Genomic DNA, 18,644 nt, shown 5'->3' on the forward strand with positions numbered 1-18,644 from the left:
AATACCACAGCCTGTCCTGGAGGCCACAGGGCTTCCTTTCTCAGCCCCAGGGCTCCCATGATGTGTGGCCTCTCTGCTTTCTGAGCCTCAGCCAAACTCAGAGGCCACCTTGCCCACTCTGGGATTTGTTTTCCGACTGAATGTGTAAGGCCACAAGTCTAAACGTCTAAACCAAACTGACTCCATGACAGGCTTTAATTTTTCCCCTCTAAACTAGAAGGCCTAAGTTTCAGCTTCCCCGAAACTATCAGGCAGTGACACATTGCCCAAGGCAGGAGAAACCACCCTTGCAACACCCAATCAGGAAAGCCAGCGACCACCCTCCACATTACTGAGGGAGAGGCCTGGAGATAGAAACTATAGATAGGACCCTGTTACTTAATGTTAAAGTTAACCCGTTAGTCGGTTAGTCGCTGAACAAGACCCTAGGCTCGCTCTGTGATTGGTTAAATTTAAAGGTACTCTAAATGTTGTAATTGGATCCCGCCAAAAGTATCAAATACTCTAGACAATGTGTACGGTTAAACCCACTGTCAATGATGTTGAATAATTATGATTGGATCACTGTTCCCATGCCACAACTTCTGTAACTCCCCCGTCACAAACCCCATAAAAACCCTACTCCTCCATTGTTCGGGGCTCTCAGCACCGATCCACTGCATTGGTGAGGTCTGGGAGCCCGAGCTTGAGCCCGTAATAAAGCCCTTTGCCTTTGCATGCGTGACTCGGTCTCCCCGGTGGTCTCTGGTCATTGAGGATACTGCGATCTGGGTATAACAAATAAACACTGATGTTGAACACAGTGTCTGTCATGGTCTCAGTGCTCCCCTAAACCCACTCATTCCTTCATTCTTCAACTATCAATATATACTAAATATATACCACATTCCCAGCACTGTTCTAGGCCAATGAGATATAATAGATAAAGTTCTTGTCATTAAGGTGCTTATATTCTAATGAGGAGGCAGCTAATAAAGAAATCCATCCAATGTCAAGTGGTGATAATTGCCATAAAGATAAATAAAGCGGAGTAGGGACAGTCTGGGTCTGGGGGTAGGGGATGTGGAGAGCTGCATTTTCATGTAGGGTGGTCAAAGAGGCCTTCGCGAGCAGGTGATCTTGCCTTGAGCCACATAGACTTCAGGAAGGAAGGATGCCCCTGGAGGAGATGATGGAGAATGCAAAGGCCCTGAGGCACAAGTGTGAGTGGACCAGTCAAAGAACAACCAGGAGTCCAGAGGCCTGGTGCAGGGCGAGCTAGAAGGAGGGTCAGAGTAACGATAGAGTGGTGTGGAGAAAGCTTGAAGGGAGGAAGCTTTCTCTCAAAACCAAAAAAGAGTCTCTATAGTCTGGGGAGAGAGTAGGAAGAGGAAATGAACTACCTGGAGGCAGGAAGAGAGGGCTGAGGGTCCCACAGTGGGTACTCAGGCCCCACTTCCTAGAAGGGCTGCCAAGGGCAGCAGTTGTTCCCCAGGAGACTTGAGAAGTGGCTGTGTGCAGCCTCGTGCAGGGTCTTCATCCAGGACAACCACCGGACTGAGGGACCTTGCCGGCACTTCTCACCAATGGGCTCCCAAGCTGTGCCATGACATTGGTGATGGAACCCCTGGTGTGACCCCTATTATGGTGGGTGGTAGCAACTCAAAATAGAACCGAGCTCAAATTTAGGAAAATAAAATAAATGATGTATCTTGCACACCCAAAGTTACAGACTGAGATTCACACTTGCTATGTTATTCCAAGTACATTAAAATAAAATTTTTTTAATGTTTATTTATCTTTGAGAAAGAAAGAGAAAGAGAGAAAGACAGAGTGTGAGCGGGGGAGGGGCAGAGTGAGAGGGAGACAGAATCTGAAGCAGGCTCCAGGCTCTGAGCTGTCAGCACATAGCCTGACAGGGCTCGAACTCACGAACCATGAGATCACGATTTGAGCCAAATTCAAACACTTAATCGACTAAACCCCCCAGGAGCCCTCCAAGTACATTAAAATAAAGGGAAACATACTGCCGGTGTGTCCCTGGCTTATCTTTCACAAATTTTCACCCCTGGATACAGGCCTATTTTTCTTACAACAATAAGACTGTGGGAAAAAATGGGAAGAGCTGCTGCGAGTGGAGATCTCTGGTCTGTGGTTGCTCATTCTGGAAGGAGCCTTGGAGCCTGCCTCACGGCATTAAACCGCTGACTTCTCTAAGACAGCTAGACTCCAGCGGTATTTCTGCCAAAAAAAAAAAAAAATCCCAGAAACACATCCATCCTGAGTATCAGAGCCCAGAAATTATTCATCTCACTCTGCAGCTCTGGCAAGAGACCAGATTTCCTGGAATTCGAGGCATCTGAAGCATTTCATTGTTGCAGTAACAGCAGCAGCCAGGGGTGATAACAATCTAGAAAGATTGAGTTTTCAAAGAGGCTATCTATGATTTCTTTTTAAGATGCAAAGAGGTCCAATTTAAGATTGATAATTTCCTTTCTTCTTCAGAAATTTCTCTAGCTAATCGGTGGGTGTATTTTAGTCTCCATAAAAGAAACATCTCCTTTGGGAGGTAGGAGTAGCCGAGAAGAGTTTTATCCAACTAGCTACACCTGAAAGATTCTTTTGTCACATCTAATTACCTGCAGCTTTCATACAGTGCTTAGGACAGGGCCCAGACCCCGGCCAGCTCAGCACACGCCGCTGGAAAGAACAGGGGAGCCAAGAAATTAGAAGTACCCCGCCGTGTTTGGATTGGCTCCAGATTTTGTTTCTTCGATCTTTCTAAATTGCCTAGTATTATGATAACTGAGTCCATGTCTGACAAGTCTTGGTATTCTAAATCCCCATGATCTTACCAACTCCATATATTTCTCTGTCTGGAATGCATAGAGCATAGATGCAAATCCAGTCTTCCCCTTTAAAATGGAGAGAATCACTGACTCCCAGTTATGAGAGATGTTCCGGGAGACTGAAACTGATGACAACTGTCCGCAAGGGACCAACCAATGCCTTCCTTTAGGGGGCAAAACATGTCTCTAGTTATGATGTTAGATTCTTCTCTAGACATCAGCCTTCCAGAAATAGAGTGAATGGAGCAGCATCGCTCTCACTTCATAACTCAGCAAAGGGGAGAAGGCAGGTCAGTTTTACTCAGCATACTTGACCTGAAGCAAACTGATTGTATCAAGGCATTGAAGGGTAGCCAGGATTCTGTCACTGCTGTGAGAAGATTCATCTGGAAAATCATGGAGATTGCTGCCATGGGATGAACCATGTCTTGAGAGAGCCAGACAAAGTCTTACTGTCATCTTGGATGAACACCAGAAAACAATAGCGCTGTTAATCATGTTCATACCGTGAGGAAGCTGGAGGGAGTTCAGATCATATGGCCACTGTCTCAGTCCCAAAAGGCCTTGACCAATGAGATTTATTCAAGATGGAGCAGAGCAGAACATAATCAAATCTGCCCATGTCGGAGGCCGCGCCGGCTCCGACAGGTCCAGGGGTCCTTGAAGGATGGACGGTGTCGGCGAAAGAGAGTGAGAGAGCCCTGAGATCCTTTCTGATCACCAGGCAGGCATCTCTGTCCTGTCGGTTTTGGTGTCTTTATTTATAGGTCAAAAGTTAACATGGCATCAGGAAATGGAATTTTTACAATGGATAGCTCTTTGTGATAAGGTGTTTTTGGAAAATGTACAGAAACAGGTTTTACAGAAGTCTTCTTGCAGAACTGCCCCAATTATAGTGAAGTTGAGTAACTAAGAAAATAACAAGGTGTTCACATTATAATAACACTAAGATTAAGTCATAGGTTTGTAGATACTCTTATCCATCCTCATCACAGCTGCCAGGGTAAGGGAAGGTGTTTGTGGAAAGTAGGCCTTAGGGAAGGGGCTGCTATACACCATCAGTTAGCAAAGGTGTATGTACTAACTTATCTTCTGCCCTTATCTGTTCCTTCTCTCTAAGTTAGGCTCTTTGTCTCCCGGCAAGACTTGATTTTCCAGTTATATGCTTTATTGCACCAGAGAGCCAACCATACCTTTAAAGAGTTTAGCTTATTTCCCATACATAGAATAGCCTCTATGCGTGCATTTACCTTTGTGTCTACTTTTATGATTTCTTGAATAGCTAGGACATGAAAGACATTTTTGGTTAGTTGATTTACATGTTGAGCTGTATGAACATCCTGGACTAACGCAACAGTAGAAACAGAATTGTATGTGTAAAGGTCAATCTTTTATGACTAGGGGTCATTAGCCTGTTCATTGCTCAAGGGAAAGTATGGAGGGAAACAGGAGCTGCTGGAGACACGATGTCTGTTCCCATAATCAAAAGAAGTCCCCACAATAAGTTACTTCACAAGGTGCAATCATCATACCAGGGCCGGAATAAGGGGACAAGTCACTCCCGATATTGATCAGCAAGGTACCGTAGGGGTCAGTGCTCAAGCAGAAATAATTGAGTGGGGGTAGATATCGGTCATCATCTGCTTGGCAAGAGACCGTGCAAACTTGCTTTAACCTCACCAGGAGTTTTCTCGACTAGTGGGCTCAGAATGGCTCCCAACAATGTTCATTTATTTATTTTTTTGAAAGAGGGAGAGACAGAGAGTGAGTAAGGGAGGGGCAGAGAGAGAAGGAGACACAGATCCAAAGCAGGCTCCAGGCTCCGAGCTGACACAGAACCTGACACAGGGCTCAACTCACTAATACTCTACCAGAGTGAGTCTCCTTCAACATTTAATTAACTATGCATTATGAGGTGCCTGGGTGGCTCAGTAGGTTAAGTGTCCAACTTTGGCTCAGGTCATGATCTCACAGTTCGTGAGTTTGAGCCCTATGTCCAGCTCTAGAGCCTGCTTCAGATTCTGTGCCTCCTCTCTCTCTGCCCCTCTCCCACTCACACTCTGTCTCTCTTTCTCAAAAATAAGTAAAATTTAAAATAAATAAATAATAAAATAAAATATGCATTGAAGTGATATCAACAAAATGGTGGAGTAGGAAGCCCTGGGCCCTCCTTCCCCCCAATAAACACACTAGTCTAGCAACAAACCACTGACAAATTTCTTTTGTGAGAAATCCAGAAACTCACTGAAAGCCTCCAGCACCCTTGAAGAGTATGAAACAGGCTTACTGAAGCAGGTAGGGAGATTTAAAGCACCTTCCCCCAAGAATCTCTGCCTGTGGCACAAGGCCATAAGATCAGAACGAGTCGGTCTCCCTTGCACCCAGCTTCATCCCGGGGAGGAAAGTGTTGGTTTGTGTGTCCAGCAGCTCAACTTTTCAACTCTTGGTTTCTCTCTATGGAATGAAACAGTCAAAATCCCTGGCTAAGCTGATTAATGGGGATCTGCTCCTGTGAAGACTGGAGGAGATGCCTGTTTTGTCTAATGAGCAGACACCAACCCAAAAAGCCAACAAAAATAGAGAATCAGTCAAATATATTCCAAACAAAGGAATAAGATACATGTCCAGGAGCCAACCCTAATAAAGTGGAATTATATGATTTACCTGACAGGGAGTTCAAAATAGCTGTCATAAAGATGCTCGCCAAGGTCAAGAGACCAATGTGAGAATCTCAACAAAGAGACAGAAAACATTTTTTAAAAATACCTAGCAGAAATCATGGAGCTGAGGAGAATAAAACTGACCTGAAAAACTTACTAGTGGTGTTCAAAAACAGACTGGCTCAAGTCAAAGAAAAGATCAGGAAACTCAAAGACAGGTCATTGGAAATAATTCAGTCAGAGGAGCAAAAATAAAAAAGAATGAAGAAAGCTTAGGGGACTTAATGAGATACCGTCAAGTGGTCCAATACACAAATTATAGGAGTTCCAGAAAGAGAAGAGACAGACAGAAAGAAAGCCCATTTTAAAGAAATAATGGCTGGAGTGCCTGGGTGGCTCAGTTGGTTAAGCGTCTGACTGGCTCCATTATCTTCATGATCTCATGTTTCATGAGTTTGAGCCCTGCGTCCCGCTCTGTGCTGACAACTTGGAACCTGAAGCCTGCTTTGGTTTTGGATCTCCCTTTCTCTCTGCCCCTCCCCTGCTTGTGCTTTCTCTCTCCTTCTTTCAAAATAAACAAACAAACAAACATTTAAAAAAAAAATTTTTTTAAAGAAACAATGGCTAAATACTTTTCAAAGCGGGAGAAGGGAATGTACATCCAGATCCCGGAAATGGAAATTTGTTGATAAAGGTAAATATGTAGACAAATGCAGATGCTGAGTTACTGTAATAGTGGTGGTATATCACTTTTAATTCTATCATAAAAGTAAAGGACAAAAAAGTATTACAAATAACTATAACTGAACTGTCTTAAGTTAAGCAACATGAATAAAAATAAATTGTGACAACAATAGCATACAGTGTTTGTGGGACTATGTTAAAGTGTAGAGTTTTTGTGTGTAATGGAACTTAAGTTGTTATCCGCTAAAAAGTACTGTTAACATTATAAGATACTTTATGTAAGCCCCATGGCAACCACACATAAAAATTACCTATAGAAGTTACACAAAAGGAAAATAGAAAAGAATCAAGGCATATCAATACAAAAAAGCAACAAAACACAAAGGAAGACAGCGAGAGAAGACAGATAAGAGAACTATAAGACTAATGGAAAACAATAAAATAGCAATAGTAAATACCCTCTATCAATAATTACTTTAAATTTAAGTGGATTAAACTCCCCCATCCATGAATAAAAAAATAATACTCTTTATATGCTGTCTAGTAGAAACTCACTGTAGATTTAAGGACATGCAGGGACTTAAGTGAAGGAATAGAAAAAGATACTCCATGTAAATGGTCAACAGACGACAGCAGGGATGGCCATTCTTGTATTAAAAAAGTATCCAGGTAGGTCAAAAACTGTCACAAGAGACAAGGAAAGGTAGTATATAATGATAAAGAGGTCAATCCACTAGGAAGATATTGCAATTATAAATATATAGGTACCCAACATTAAAGCACCTGAATGTACAAAACAAATACAATTATAGTAAAAAACATCAATACCTCACTTTCAATGATGTATACAATATTCAGACAGAAGATCAATAAAGACACATAGGCCTTGAATAACACTATAGACTAAATGGACCCGACAGACATGTACAGAGCATCTAACACAAGAGCAGCAGAACACATATTCTTAAGCACACATGGATCTTTCTCCAGGATAGATCATGTTATGTCACAGAACAAGTGTGACATAATAATCTTCTTAACAACTTAAGAAGATTGAAATCATACAAAATATTTTTTTCTGATCATGATAGGATGAAATTAGAAACCAAAGCAGAAGGAAAATTGGAAAATATGCAATTATTTAGAAAATAAACAATACATTCTTGAATAACCATTTGGTAAAAAAAACAAACAGAAAATAGAAAATAAAATTCAAAAATGCCTCAGGACAAATGAAAATACAACATACCCAAACTTATAGGATGCAGTAAAAGCAGTACTGAGAGGGACGTTCATAGTGACAAATATCTACATTTAAAAAGGAAAGATCTCAAATAGACAACTTAACTTTATACCTTAAGTAGCTAAAAAAAAGAACAAACTAAGCGCAAAGTTAGCAGAAGGAAGGAAATAAGATATATGAGAACAGAAATAAACAAACAGGGGCGCCTGGGTGGCTTAGTTGGTTAAGTGTCCGACTTTCGCTTAGGTCATGATCTCGCGGTTCGTGGGTTCGAGCCCCGCGTCGGGCTCTGTGCTGACTGCCAGCTCAGAGCCTGGAGCCTGTTTCAGTCTGTGACTCCCTCTCTCTCTGACCCTCCCCTGCTCACGCTGTCTCTCTCTCTCTCTCTCTCTCCTAGAAATAAATAAAACATTAAAAAAAAAAGAAATAAACAACACCACGAGTTAGTTTTTTAAAATATTAACAACATTTACAAACCTTTAGCTAGATTAACCAAGAAAAAAGAGAAAGTACTCAAGAAAAAAGAGAAAGCACTCAAATAAATAACATTAGAAATGAAAGAAGAGACATCACATTTGATACAACAGAAATAAAAAGGATCACAAATGACTACAATGAACAATTATATGCCAAAAAACCCTGGATAACCTAGAAAACAAAAATGAAGAAATTCCTATAAACACCAAACCTACCAAGACTAAATCATGAAAGAATAGAACATCTGAACAGACTTATAACTAGTATGGAGGTTGAATCACTAATCAGAAACCTCCCATAAAGAAAAGCCCAGGACCAGATAACTTCAATGGTGAATACTACCAAACACTAAAAAAAAAAAAAAAAAAAAAAAAAGAGTTACCACTCCTTCTCTTAAGACCAGCATTATCCCTGATGAATGTAGACACAAAAAAATCCTCAACAAAATACTAGCAAACCATAAAAGGATCATACACCATGACCAAGTGAGATTTATCCCTGGGATGAAATGATGGTTTAATATATGAAAATCAATTAATATGATATGCCATGTTAACAGAATAAGGGATAAAAATTACACGATTGTCTCAATACATGCAGAAGAGGCTTTGACAAAATTCAGCACCCTTTCATGTTAAAAACTCTGAACACACTAGAAATAGAAAGTACTCAATATAATAAAGGCCACATTTGAAAAACCTGATGCTAACATCACACAATGAAAAACTCAACAGTTTTCCTCTAAGGTAAGTAACAAGGCCAGGGTGCCTGCTTTTGACACTTCTATCCCACGCAATACCAGAAGTCTCACCCAGGGCGATTAGGCAAGGAAAAAAAAAAAGAAATAAAAGACATCCAAATCAGAGAAGAAGATTTAGAATTGTTCCTGTGTGCAGACATTATGATCTTACATATAGTAAGCCCTATAAACTCCATTAAAGAAGAAAGTCAGAAATAATAAACAAATTCAGTAAAGTGGCAGGACACAAAATCAATGTGCAAAAGTCAGCTGTGTTTCTATACACTAAAAACAAACTATCTGACAAGGAAATTAGGGAAACAATCCCATTTAAAAATAGAACCTAAAAGAATAAAATACTTAGGAATAAGATTAGCTCAGGGCACCTGGGTGGCTCAGTCGGTTAAACGTCCGACTTCGGCTCAGGTCATGATCATACGGTTCATGCGCTCGAGCCCCACGTTGGGCTCTGTGCTGACGGCTAGCTCAGAGCCTGGAGTCTGCTTCAGATTCTGTATCTCCCTCTCTCTCTGACCCTCTCCTGCTCACGCTGTCTCTCTCTCTCTCTCTCTCTCAGAAATAAATAAAACATAAAAAAAAAGAAATAAACTCCATTAAAATAAAAAGATTAACTAAGGAGGTGAAAGATTTATATACTGAAAACAGTAATACATTGATGAAAGAAATTAAACAAGACACAAACAAATGGGAAGATATCTGTGTGCATGGACTAGAAGTCTTAATACCCAAAGCCATCTACAGATTCAATGTAATCCCTAACAAAATCTCAATGTCAATTTTACAAAAATAGAAAAAGAAAAAAACAATTTAAAACTTCATATGGAATCACAAATTAGCAAATAAGTCTCGATGAAGAACAAAGCTGGAGACATCCCGCTTCTTAATTTTAAACTATATTACAAAGCTATAATAATCAAAACAGTATGGTACTGGTATGAAGATAGATGTCTTCAGATGGCATGAAGACCAATGGAATAGAATAGAGAGCCCAAAAATGAATCCACACATACATGGTCAACTAAAGGGCACCTGGGTGGCTCAGTCAGTTAAGCATCTGACTTTAGCTCAGGTCATGACCTGATGGTTCATGAGTTCAAGTCCCGCATCAGGTGATCTTGAGCCTCATTTTGGGTGAGTATGAGCCCCATTTCTGGCAACAAACAAACAAACGTGTACCACTTCAGGTAAGCTTCTTTCTCTCTCTCTCTCTCTCTCCCCCATCTCCTTCTCTCTGCCCCTCACTCATTTGCACCCTCTCTCTTAAAATGAATGAACAAACAAACAAAAAACAAGTAGATCAAGAACACACAATAAGGGAAAGGTAATATATCCATTCAACGGTGTTGGTAAAACTGGATATCCACATGCAAAAGAACTAAATTGAACCCCTACTTTACATCATATACAAATCAACTCAAAGTAGATTAGACTTACATAAGACTTGAAACTATAAATCTCCTAGAAGAAAATGTAGAAGAAAATCTTAATGACATTGATCTTAGCAATGATTTCATGGATGTGATACCAAAATCAAAGGCAAGAAAAGCTTTATGTTAAGTCAAATAAGCTAGTCACAGAGAGACACTGCATGATCCCACTTATATGAGGCATCTAAAGTAGTCAAATTCACAGAATCAAAGAAAGGAATGGTGGTTGCCAGGAGTTAGGGAGAAGAGAAAATGAGGAGTTATTAGTCAACGGCCATAGAGTTTCACTTAAGCAAGATGAGTAGAGCCCTAGAGATCTAGCTGTATGACATTGTCATATGTCATTGTCATATAGTCAACGATATTCTATTGTGCCCTTAAAAGTTTGTTAAAAAGGTAGATTTCATGTTAAGTGTTCTTATAACAATAAAATAAGATAAATTAAAAATATATAATCCAAGCCTTCTAAAATGGACATCCAAATTATCTGCAAAGAGTATTTTTATATCAGGCAAGCACTGTTGTCATTAAATAAAAAATCAAAAATATGTTTGACCTAATATATTTCTTGTGGCCAAATTTATAATCTACCCAAATTCTGTTTTGTAAGCTTCATGTGTATTTCATTCATTTATTTATTTTTAAAATATTTTTTCATTTTTGAGAGAGAGCGCGTGCGCATGAGCATGAGTGGGGAGAGCGTCAGAGAGAGGGGGGCAGACATCCAAAGTGAGACTCAAACTCATGAACCATGAGATCATGACCTGAGCCTAAGTTGGACCCTCAGCTAACTAAGCCACCCAAACATCCCACTTCGTGTGTATTTTGTAGAGCAAGTTGAATTAGAAGAAATTTCCATTATTTGACTATGCTGGACCTATAAAAATGAAAATACGTTGCTGGCTGTTGTATACAATGTAATGTTCTATGCCCTTTTCTAAGACTGAATACAAGTAGGCTATTAAATATTCATTAAGATGAAACCCACACAGAATTGATGATGCAAGACAAAGTGCTTAGCAGGGCAGAGATGAGCAAGTCTCTTGTCTTTCCTGATGTTTTCTTTCCCTCTTTCCTTAAAAGATGTTCATTCCAAAGTAGGTTAGTTTCTCCAAAAACTTCAATATCTCTCACTCCTCCCTTTCCCCACCTATACTCATACTGTTGCCATGGACTGGAATGCCCTTTCTGTCCCAGGGCCTACTACGACCTATTTGCCCTCTAGTTCAAAGGTACTCCCTTGCAAAGACTTTGCTGTCAGCTTCTCGTCAAACAGGTGGGACCCCTGCCTTCCCACCTCACACGGGTCTCTGTCCAGCACTTAATTCTCATGTTGTAAAGACTGAGGTGCAAACATGAGAAAACAGTGTTTTTTAATTCTATATTTCAGGACTAATTTTATGAGACGTAGTATTCAAAATACAAACATCTATTTTTACACATAATAAGTGGGATGTCTCCAATTTTGGAAGTAAAGTCAATCTCTACTTGGTCTGTTACTGACATATTGTTTTTATAAAGGCTCTAAACACTTAAGTTTTTCTTCCAAGAAATCTTCTGAAGTAAGTTGATGTTACATCCCTGAGTAAAGTGGGTTTTTTCCCTTTCTTCTTCCTCTGTTGCTGTCGATCTATTCCATGTGCAAGGAGGGCAATGGCTTGCGCTAGGCTAGCAGAAAAATCAGCAATAGATCAGGCTGGGATTAAAAAATACTTATTTTTTCTGTATTTATTCGCTTAGTCAAAAAGTAGTCATTGAATGTCTCCTATGATCCAAAGGTTCTATTAGGCTGATACATTTATCATTCGTCAAACATATTTCTCTTGCCTTACTGCTTTACTTTTATATCTAACCTTTTTAAGGCTGAAGCATACCTTAGAGTATGTCTACAGTGGTGTGAAAGCAACAAAATAGAAGTTGTATTGTATGGGAAATTGTATATTAAAGGTAATGATAGAGTGAGCTCCATACATGGCAATTAGTTTACAATGTGCTCCCACAAATGCACTCAGACACCATGATTAATGCTCCCTGGAGCATTCAGTCTCTGTAACTAGTGCTCATTGTACTTACCAGAACCCTACTCTCCCAGGATATTATGATAAATACCATGTTGGTTCTAATATTGCTCCAAGTGATTAGGTCCGGGTGTGAGGGGGTGGTGAGATGAAATGGAGATAAAATACAAAGTTTATGTGCTGGTTGCTTAGCAAGGGATCAAGCTGGCAACTCTAAGTGAGGTTTTAGGGTGACATGGGGTCATCTCCATCCAACACACCCCCATGCCCAGTCTGTGGGGGTGATAATGGGTTATAAGTACTGTTGCAAGTTGGCTTTTTGTTGGGTGTGTCTGAAAGCTAAACATCAGAAGGAGAATGAAAGAAAAAAAACTATCCTCCACTTCACAGGAGCAGAGAAGTATCTGGAACCTCACTCCTAGTACTCTGGGACAGTCCTGAAACAGAGGAGGGGCTGTCAGAGAAGGACATCACCGACAGACAGCCTCATTCACTGATGGGACTTGTGTGTAGCCAATACCACTGACTCCCCTCAGCAGGAGATAGACGTCATGATTAGAGCACACCACGCTTGTCGGTCAGCATTCAGTGTTGTGGACTGCGGATTCGAATCTCCAGAATCCTTATGGTGAAGCCTTAATTCCCAGTGTGATGGTGTTTGGGGATAGGGCCTTTGGGAGGCAATTAGGGTTAGGTGAAGTCATGAAGATAGGATTCTCATGATAGGATTAGTGCCCTTAACCACACAGCTCTCTCTCTTTCAATGTATATACACCACAGGAAGGCCATGTGAGGCCACAGTGAGAAGGTGGCCATCTGCAAGTCAAGAGGAGAGCCCTCACGAGAAAGAACGAGCTCACACCTTGATCTTGGATTTTCCAGCCAGAACTGTGAGGAAATTAGTTTCTGTCGTCTAGGCTGCTGACTCTGGTATTTCGTTACAGCAGCCCAAGCAGACTGACATATTCTGATCCATCAGACTGTACTCCTCTTGAGGTTAGGTATCCAGTGTGGTCAACTCCTGAATCCCTAGCCCATAGCAAAGGACTCCCTTCACACACACACACACACACACACACACACACACACACACACACACAAGCCCCAGGAGTGATGGGGCAGAACAAGGTCTCCATGACTTCCTGGGACCGCAATGGTCCAAAAGTCCTTATTAATTTGGGGTGCTCTCCATTCAGCTCTCCCTTGTCAAGAGTTCATCTAATCATGATAATGATGGAAACCAGAATTTAAAGAGCCCTCTCTGTGTGCCAGACAGGTACCTGACAAGTACTGTCTCATGAAATCTTCCCAACAACCCAGTGAGGTGGGTGCTACTTTTATGTACTAATTTTACAGATATGGAAACCAAGGCACAAAGAGTTTAGACAACCTAACAGGAATCCTAATAACATGGGATTTAAGAGTCTAAAGTTTTGATTGCTTATTCATTAAAAAAAAAAATACTGAACAGCTATTACGTATCATGCCCTGCAGTAGGTGATAGGCTTCCAGGGGGGTCAAGATAGATGTAGTCCTGCTCTCCCAATCCAGTGACAGTAGACAGACAAAGAATTCACCATCTATACTCATAGCCCATAATATGTGCAATTAAGAAAATGAACAAAGTCACTGGGGACCTAGCTTGATACGGTTGTTAGGAAAGGATGGTCAGAGGAGATGAGATTTGAATTCAGATCTGAAGGGAAAGGTGGGAGTGGAGGTGGGCATGGTCTTTCAGGGAAAAGGGACAGCACGTGCAAAGGCCCTGAAGAGGGAAAGTATTGAGCAAGTTTGAGGAGACGAATGGGGCCAGAGAGGCAAGCCTGAGAGTTGGGAGAGAGTGTAGAGTGTAATGGGAGGGGTCTGAAGAGCCCTGAGGGGACAGAAGCATCGTTCCCATGGCTCACAGCACATCGGGTAAGAAAAGGAAGGGAGTAGGTGCTCTGTTGGGCACTGTGCTAAGGCCTTTATCTACAGTGTACCCTTCCGACTTCACCACAGCACCTGGAGGTACATCTAACATATCTCTTTTGCACATGAGCTACTTGACCTCAAGACTAAACACATGACTTGGCCAAGTCCCCAGAGATGACTAAAGGAACTGAGATCTGGATCCATCACCGTGTCCTGCCTTCCCTAAGGTCCCCAAGCCATCCCAGAAGGAGCCCAGCTTCCTGAGCTGGGATGCTGGGTGCTGATGTCCTGTCAGGGGACCAGGGGAGCAAGAGACAAGCATAGCCTGCTGAGCAGCACTCTTTGCCTGGACGAATGAGTTCCCTCCAGGTGTCATCTTTCTTTGCTCATCAAAGTGTCCTTTCTTGAAAGCAGTGATTACTCAAGTCTTTCATTTTCAAGGAAACTGTGCTGTCTTGGGTAAAAGGCAGTGAGTCACTGCACGACTCAATGAAGTGCCGCAGTCACCTGGACCCCTTAGTGCAGGGAAAGGCTCCAGTGCCACCAAGCCCTCATCGTGCACTGTGGCAGAGGCCACCTTTGGGACAGGAATGGGGCTTCTGGTAGGGCTGGGCAGGGACAGTCCAACATCTGGGGCTCTGTGGCCTTTAGGGGGATGGCTCCCATCTTACACAAGAGGGCCCGGGGAAGGCCAGGTGGATCTGGTTGTCTCTCCCTTGCTATGTACTATGAGAACCCAGTTGGCCACAAGTTTGCTTTTCAACCACTTTCTTCTAAGTCCATCAACTTTTCTCCATATTTCTCAATATACAAAATGACTGCTAGAAGAGAGCTGAATGAAGGATATATTTTGTTGAAATTGTTGAGCATCTAAAAGACTTCTATCTCATAAGGAGAAGAAAAAGGGAGAGGGGGAAGGGAAAGGCAAAATAAAACCAGAGCCTCCTTTCATCCACTTAAATAAGAGTTTTCTGACTTGGCCATTCAACACACATTTCTTGGGAGCCTGCTATGTGCCTGCCGGGCAGCCGGGCACCTCTCTCGGGTGTCAGAGAGCACATAGCAAGGACTAAGGTACTGGAGCCTCCTGAGAGTTACTCGGGACCTGCACCTCAGTGACATGTGGGACCACCTCATCCAAAGGTTGGGGAAGCTTTCAGGGCACATTGGCTTTTCGGTACAGAGGAGAATCAGGGGAATCTACAAATGTTAGGGCCGTGAAGAATGGCAGGATTTCCCAGGAAGCACCCACTCTGTGACACTGGGAATCTGGTCTCATTCATGCACGTGTCCTACATCCAACAACGAGTGTGCACAACAGGTGCTCAAGAAACATGGCGGGATGGATGGTTGGGGAAGAGGGCAGCAGTGGAAGCAGCATGGTGGTGACAATGCCTGACCCATGCTGAGAAGTCTCTAGCTACGTTGGTGCTTGGGAGGCTTAGTGGGGGGTGGGGAGGGTGAAGGCCAGAAAGGCAGAGAGGGGTTTGGATGCTCGCTGAAAGGTGTGGAGATTTCTGGAGAGGGAATTGGCAACTGTTAAAAAGCAGAGTAACGTGGTCAGGGTCAAGTTTCAACAAAATTAATCCAGTCACATTTAAAACACAGATTAATTCATAATTGCACGCCTCTAAAAATCATTTCACATCTCTGGACTTCCCTTTCCTTATTCGATGCAAGAAGGTACGTGGGCAGGACTGTGATGACTGACGTGGTCACCATAGGCTGCATGGAACACACCTGAGCATAACTGCCCCAGGGGAGAGGAAGGGAGGCCCCACCGGCCAGGCACCCTGGAGAGCCCACCCTGGAGGCCCTCCTGGCTCTGGAGATGCTCTTACCTGTAGTCCAGTCTCAGAGGGACAGTTTCCAGGCCACCAATCTGACAGTAAGGCTCCAAGTTGGAGAGTTCATACAGCTGGATTTCACGGTTTCTGTTCAAAGATCAAGCACAGCTGGTGTAAACTTAAACCCCTCACTTCACTTTTGTGAAACATATTTTATATTCCATGGGTTACACAAAACAGAGACCCCTGATCAGTAAACCACCTGTCATACTGAGTAGCCCCTCTAGCTGAACCTGAGGTCTTCCTCCACCATGCCACCATTTGGGGACATCTCTTCTGCCCGCTTCTAAAACGGCCTGTCCTGTCCTTCTTTATCAGGAGACTGGCACAGGCTGCAACAACATGAGCTCTGGGTGCCAGTAGTAGGGGCGTTAGATCCCGGCTCACCACTCAGCCGCCCAGCTGCAAAATGGGGATCCTACCAGTTCCTGTCTTTCAGGAGCATCACACGGGAGGATGTGTGAGAAAATGATTAGTCTAGGACTTGGGATTCCTAAGGGCTCAAAACGTGAGCTGTTGTTTACTGCGTATAACAAAGATCTGCCAATTGGAGGGTCAAGCCTCTTTCTGTAAACTAAAGGGTTAACTCGGTGCTCCCCCTAATTTCCCATCTGCACCCTTGACCTCTTCCCTCCTCTGTTAGCCTGTCTACCTTGGAGCTGACTGTGAGTATTAGAAAAACAACTTACCACTTCGACCTGTTGGCATGGAACAAACAGGGGTCACTCTCTAAATTCCAAAGCCTTGTCTTTCCCTCAGTGTGAAATGTCTTTCTTTCCACCTCCTTGTCACCTACCCTGCAGCTCAAGTGGTTGCCTGGTGTCATAAGCCTTGCCTCATCTCTGAGTCGTCAGCTCAGATTCTCTAGTAAGTGACTGTGCAATCGCTGAATTGCTCCATGCGCAAAAGACATGATAATTAAATGATCAAGCATGGCTTTTAAAATCAAACTGGGCAGGGCGCCTGGGTGGCTCAGTCAGTTAAGCCTCTGAGTTCCACTCAGGTAATGATCTCACGGTTCGTGGGTTCGAGCCCCTCATCAGGTTCTGTGCTGACCGCTAGCTCAGAGCCTGGAGCCTGCTTCAGACTCTGTGTCTCCCTCTCTCTCTGACCCTCCCCTGTTCACACTGTCTCTCTCTCTCTCTCTCTCTCAGAAATAAATAAAACATTATAAAAGAAATTTTAAAAAAATTTTAATAAATAAATAAAATCAAACGGGGCAGAATGTATATACCCAGGCTTATTGTTTTTTAGTAGTTAATATTAATTATATGAATACATTTTAATATATTAAAGGATGTATTTTAATCATTAAATTTAATTGTATTTAATAGCCTTGATTATCTGAGGTTGGATTAACTGTTCATTAAAGTGGTTGAAGCCTAGGAAACCAGGGAACTCTGGAGAAGAGCAGGTGGAGAAGGGAAAACTCCCAGTAGGCGGGGCTGTGGGAATTCCTTTCAAGCTCCACCCCTTCCCTTAGCCTTGCTGCCTGAGCCCAGAGTTTAGGAGTCTGACTCCTGGGTCTTCCCGCCCTGATCACAGTTCACATCCCTGCTCCAGCACCTCTCAACCTTGTGGGAACTTGCTTTTGTTTTACCGTTGATTTGAAATTTTCCCCATTTTCTTCCCAAGAAGCCACACCCCATTTGCTCAGGCCATGACTGAGGTTGACCAAGCAGCCCAGACGCTACCCATTCATTTTCCTACACTGCCATGAGCAAAACCTTCAGGATTTTCCTTCCCAGCCCCAGATCCATTCTTCTGAGGCTCTTCAGCAAGGAGCACCATTTTTTTTTTTTTACTGTGGGTTTGATTTTTTTGAATCTGTCCAAAGAACTTTGGACTGAATTTTGGTGGATAATAAAATAGGAATATGATGTTGAATCTAAAATAAGATGTGCTAAAAGATCACAAGACTGATATTTTCCCCATCTGGCCCATACTTTCACTCTGGACGTATTCCAAAAGAGGGCCTCTTGTCCGTGTTTGAGGCAACGACGACATCATTGCAATCGGCCAAACAAGGCCATAACTTTGCAAAGCAGCTTGATTGAAATTATGACTTCCAGCACTTTTTTTAAAAAGGCTTCATGACTTTTAAATACCACAAATGTGTGTCTGTGTAAACACACACAGAAATAGATGTCATAACACAATGATTGTTTGCTTCCAATGGAAGAGCCTCAGGCACTCACCCAGTCCCTATGATCAGTTTGTTGTACTGTGGCATGCTGATGACATCTGTCACCCACCTCGGCTTCCGGCTGATGGACTTGTCCTAATGTGCGGAGGAGTGGAAATAAACAAAAATACACCTTTTTAATGATAGGACAGTTTCATAAGACAATAGGTGTGCTTAAAATTATAGTTTTTAAAATCTGATGTTGTCTTTCAAGTAAAAAGAACTTGCTACATAGATTCAAAGAGCTACGTTTATCCCCTCTCTCTAGGGAAGGCTTATCTGGCAGCCTGAGGGGTTTAAGATCCGAAGGAACTTCTAGTGTAGAGCATAAGTTGCCAGAGGGCAGAGGTGAGTTTCTATATCCCCAGCCCCCAGCAGAGAGCCTAGGCTCTGTCGAGACTCAACTATATGTTGAACGAGATAATAATAATCATAAAGACTTTAAGAGAGAATATATTCCGAAATAGGTCAGGCATTTTTATTCCTATCTTCAGTCTGCTTCCCGAATGCTTTCTTGCCTCTGAATTTCTGATTCTGTGATTCAATACGTTCTTTGAAGACAAACCCTAGGATCTCCACCTAAACTGAAATAATCATTAAC

The 18,644-nt window shown here is 42.4% G+C and overlaps 1 protein-coding gene across 1 annotated transcript in view; it reads right to left on the reverse strand.

Moving 5' to 3' along the window:
- LOC144216093 (cilia- and flagella-associated protein 337-like) overlaps nucleotides 1-18,644 on the reverse strand; it is a 115,554-nt gene that overhangs the window by 79,040 nt on the left and 17,870 nt on the right. The window contains exons 6-7 of the mRNA XM_077745372.1: nucleotides 18,057-18,139; nucleotides 15,853-15,945 (exon numbers count right to left, since the gene is read on the reverse strand). Coding sequence (XP_077601498.1) covers nucleotides 15,853-15,945; nucleotides 18,057-18,139 — 176 coding nt within the window. The remainder of the gene's footprint in view (nucleotides 1-15,852; nucleotides 15,946-18,056; nucleotides 18,140-18,644) is intronic.

The sequence above is a fragment of the Crocuta crocuta genome, unplaced genomic scaffold (genome assembly GCF_008692635.1).
Source record: "Crocuta crocuta isolate KB4526 unplaced genomic scaffold, BGI_CrCroc_1.0 scaffold258, whole genome shotgun sequence".
Classification (NCBI taxonomy): domain Eukaryota; kingdom Metazoa; phylum Chordata; class Mammalia; order Carnivora; family Hyaenidae; genus Crocuta; species Crocuta crocuta.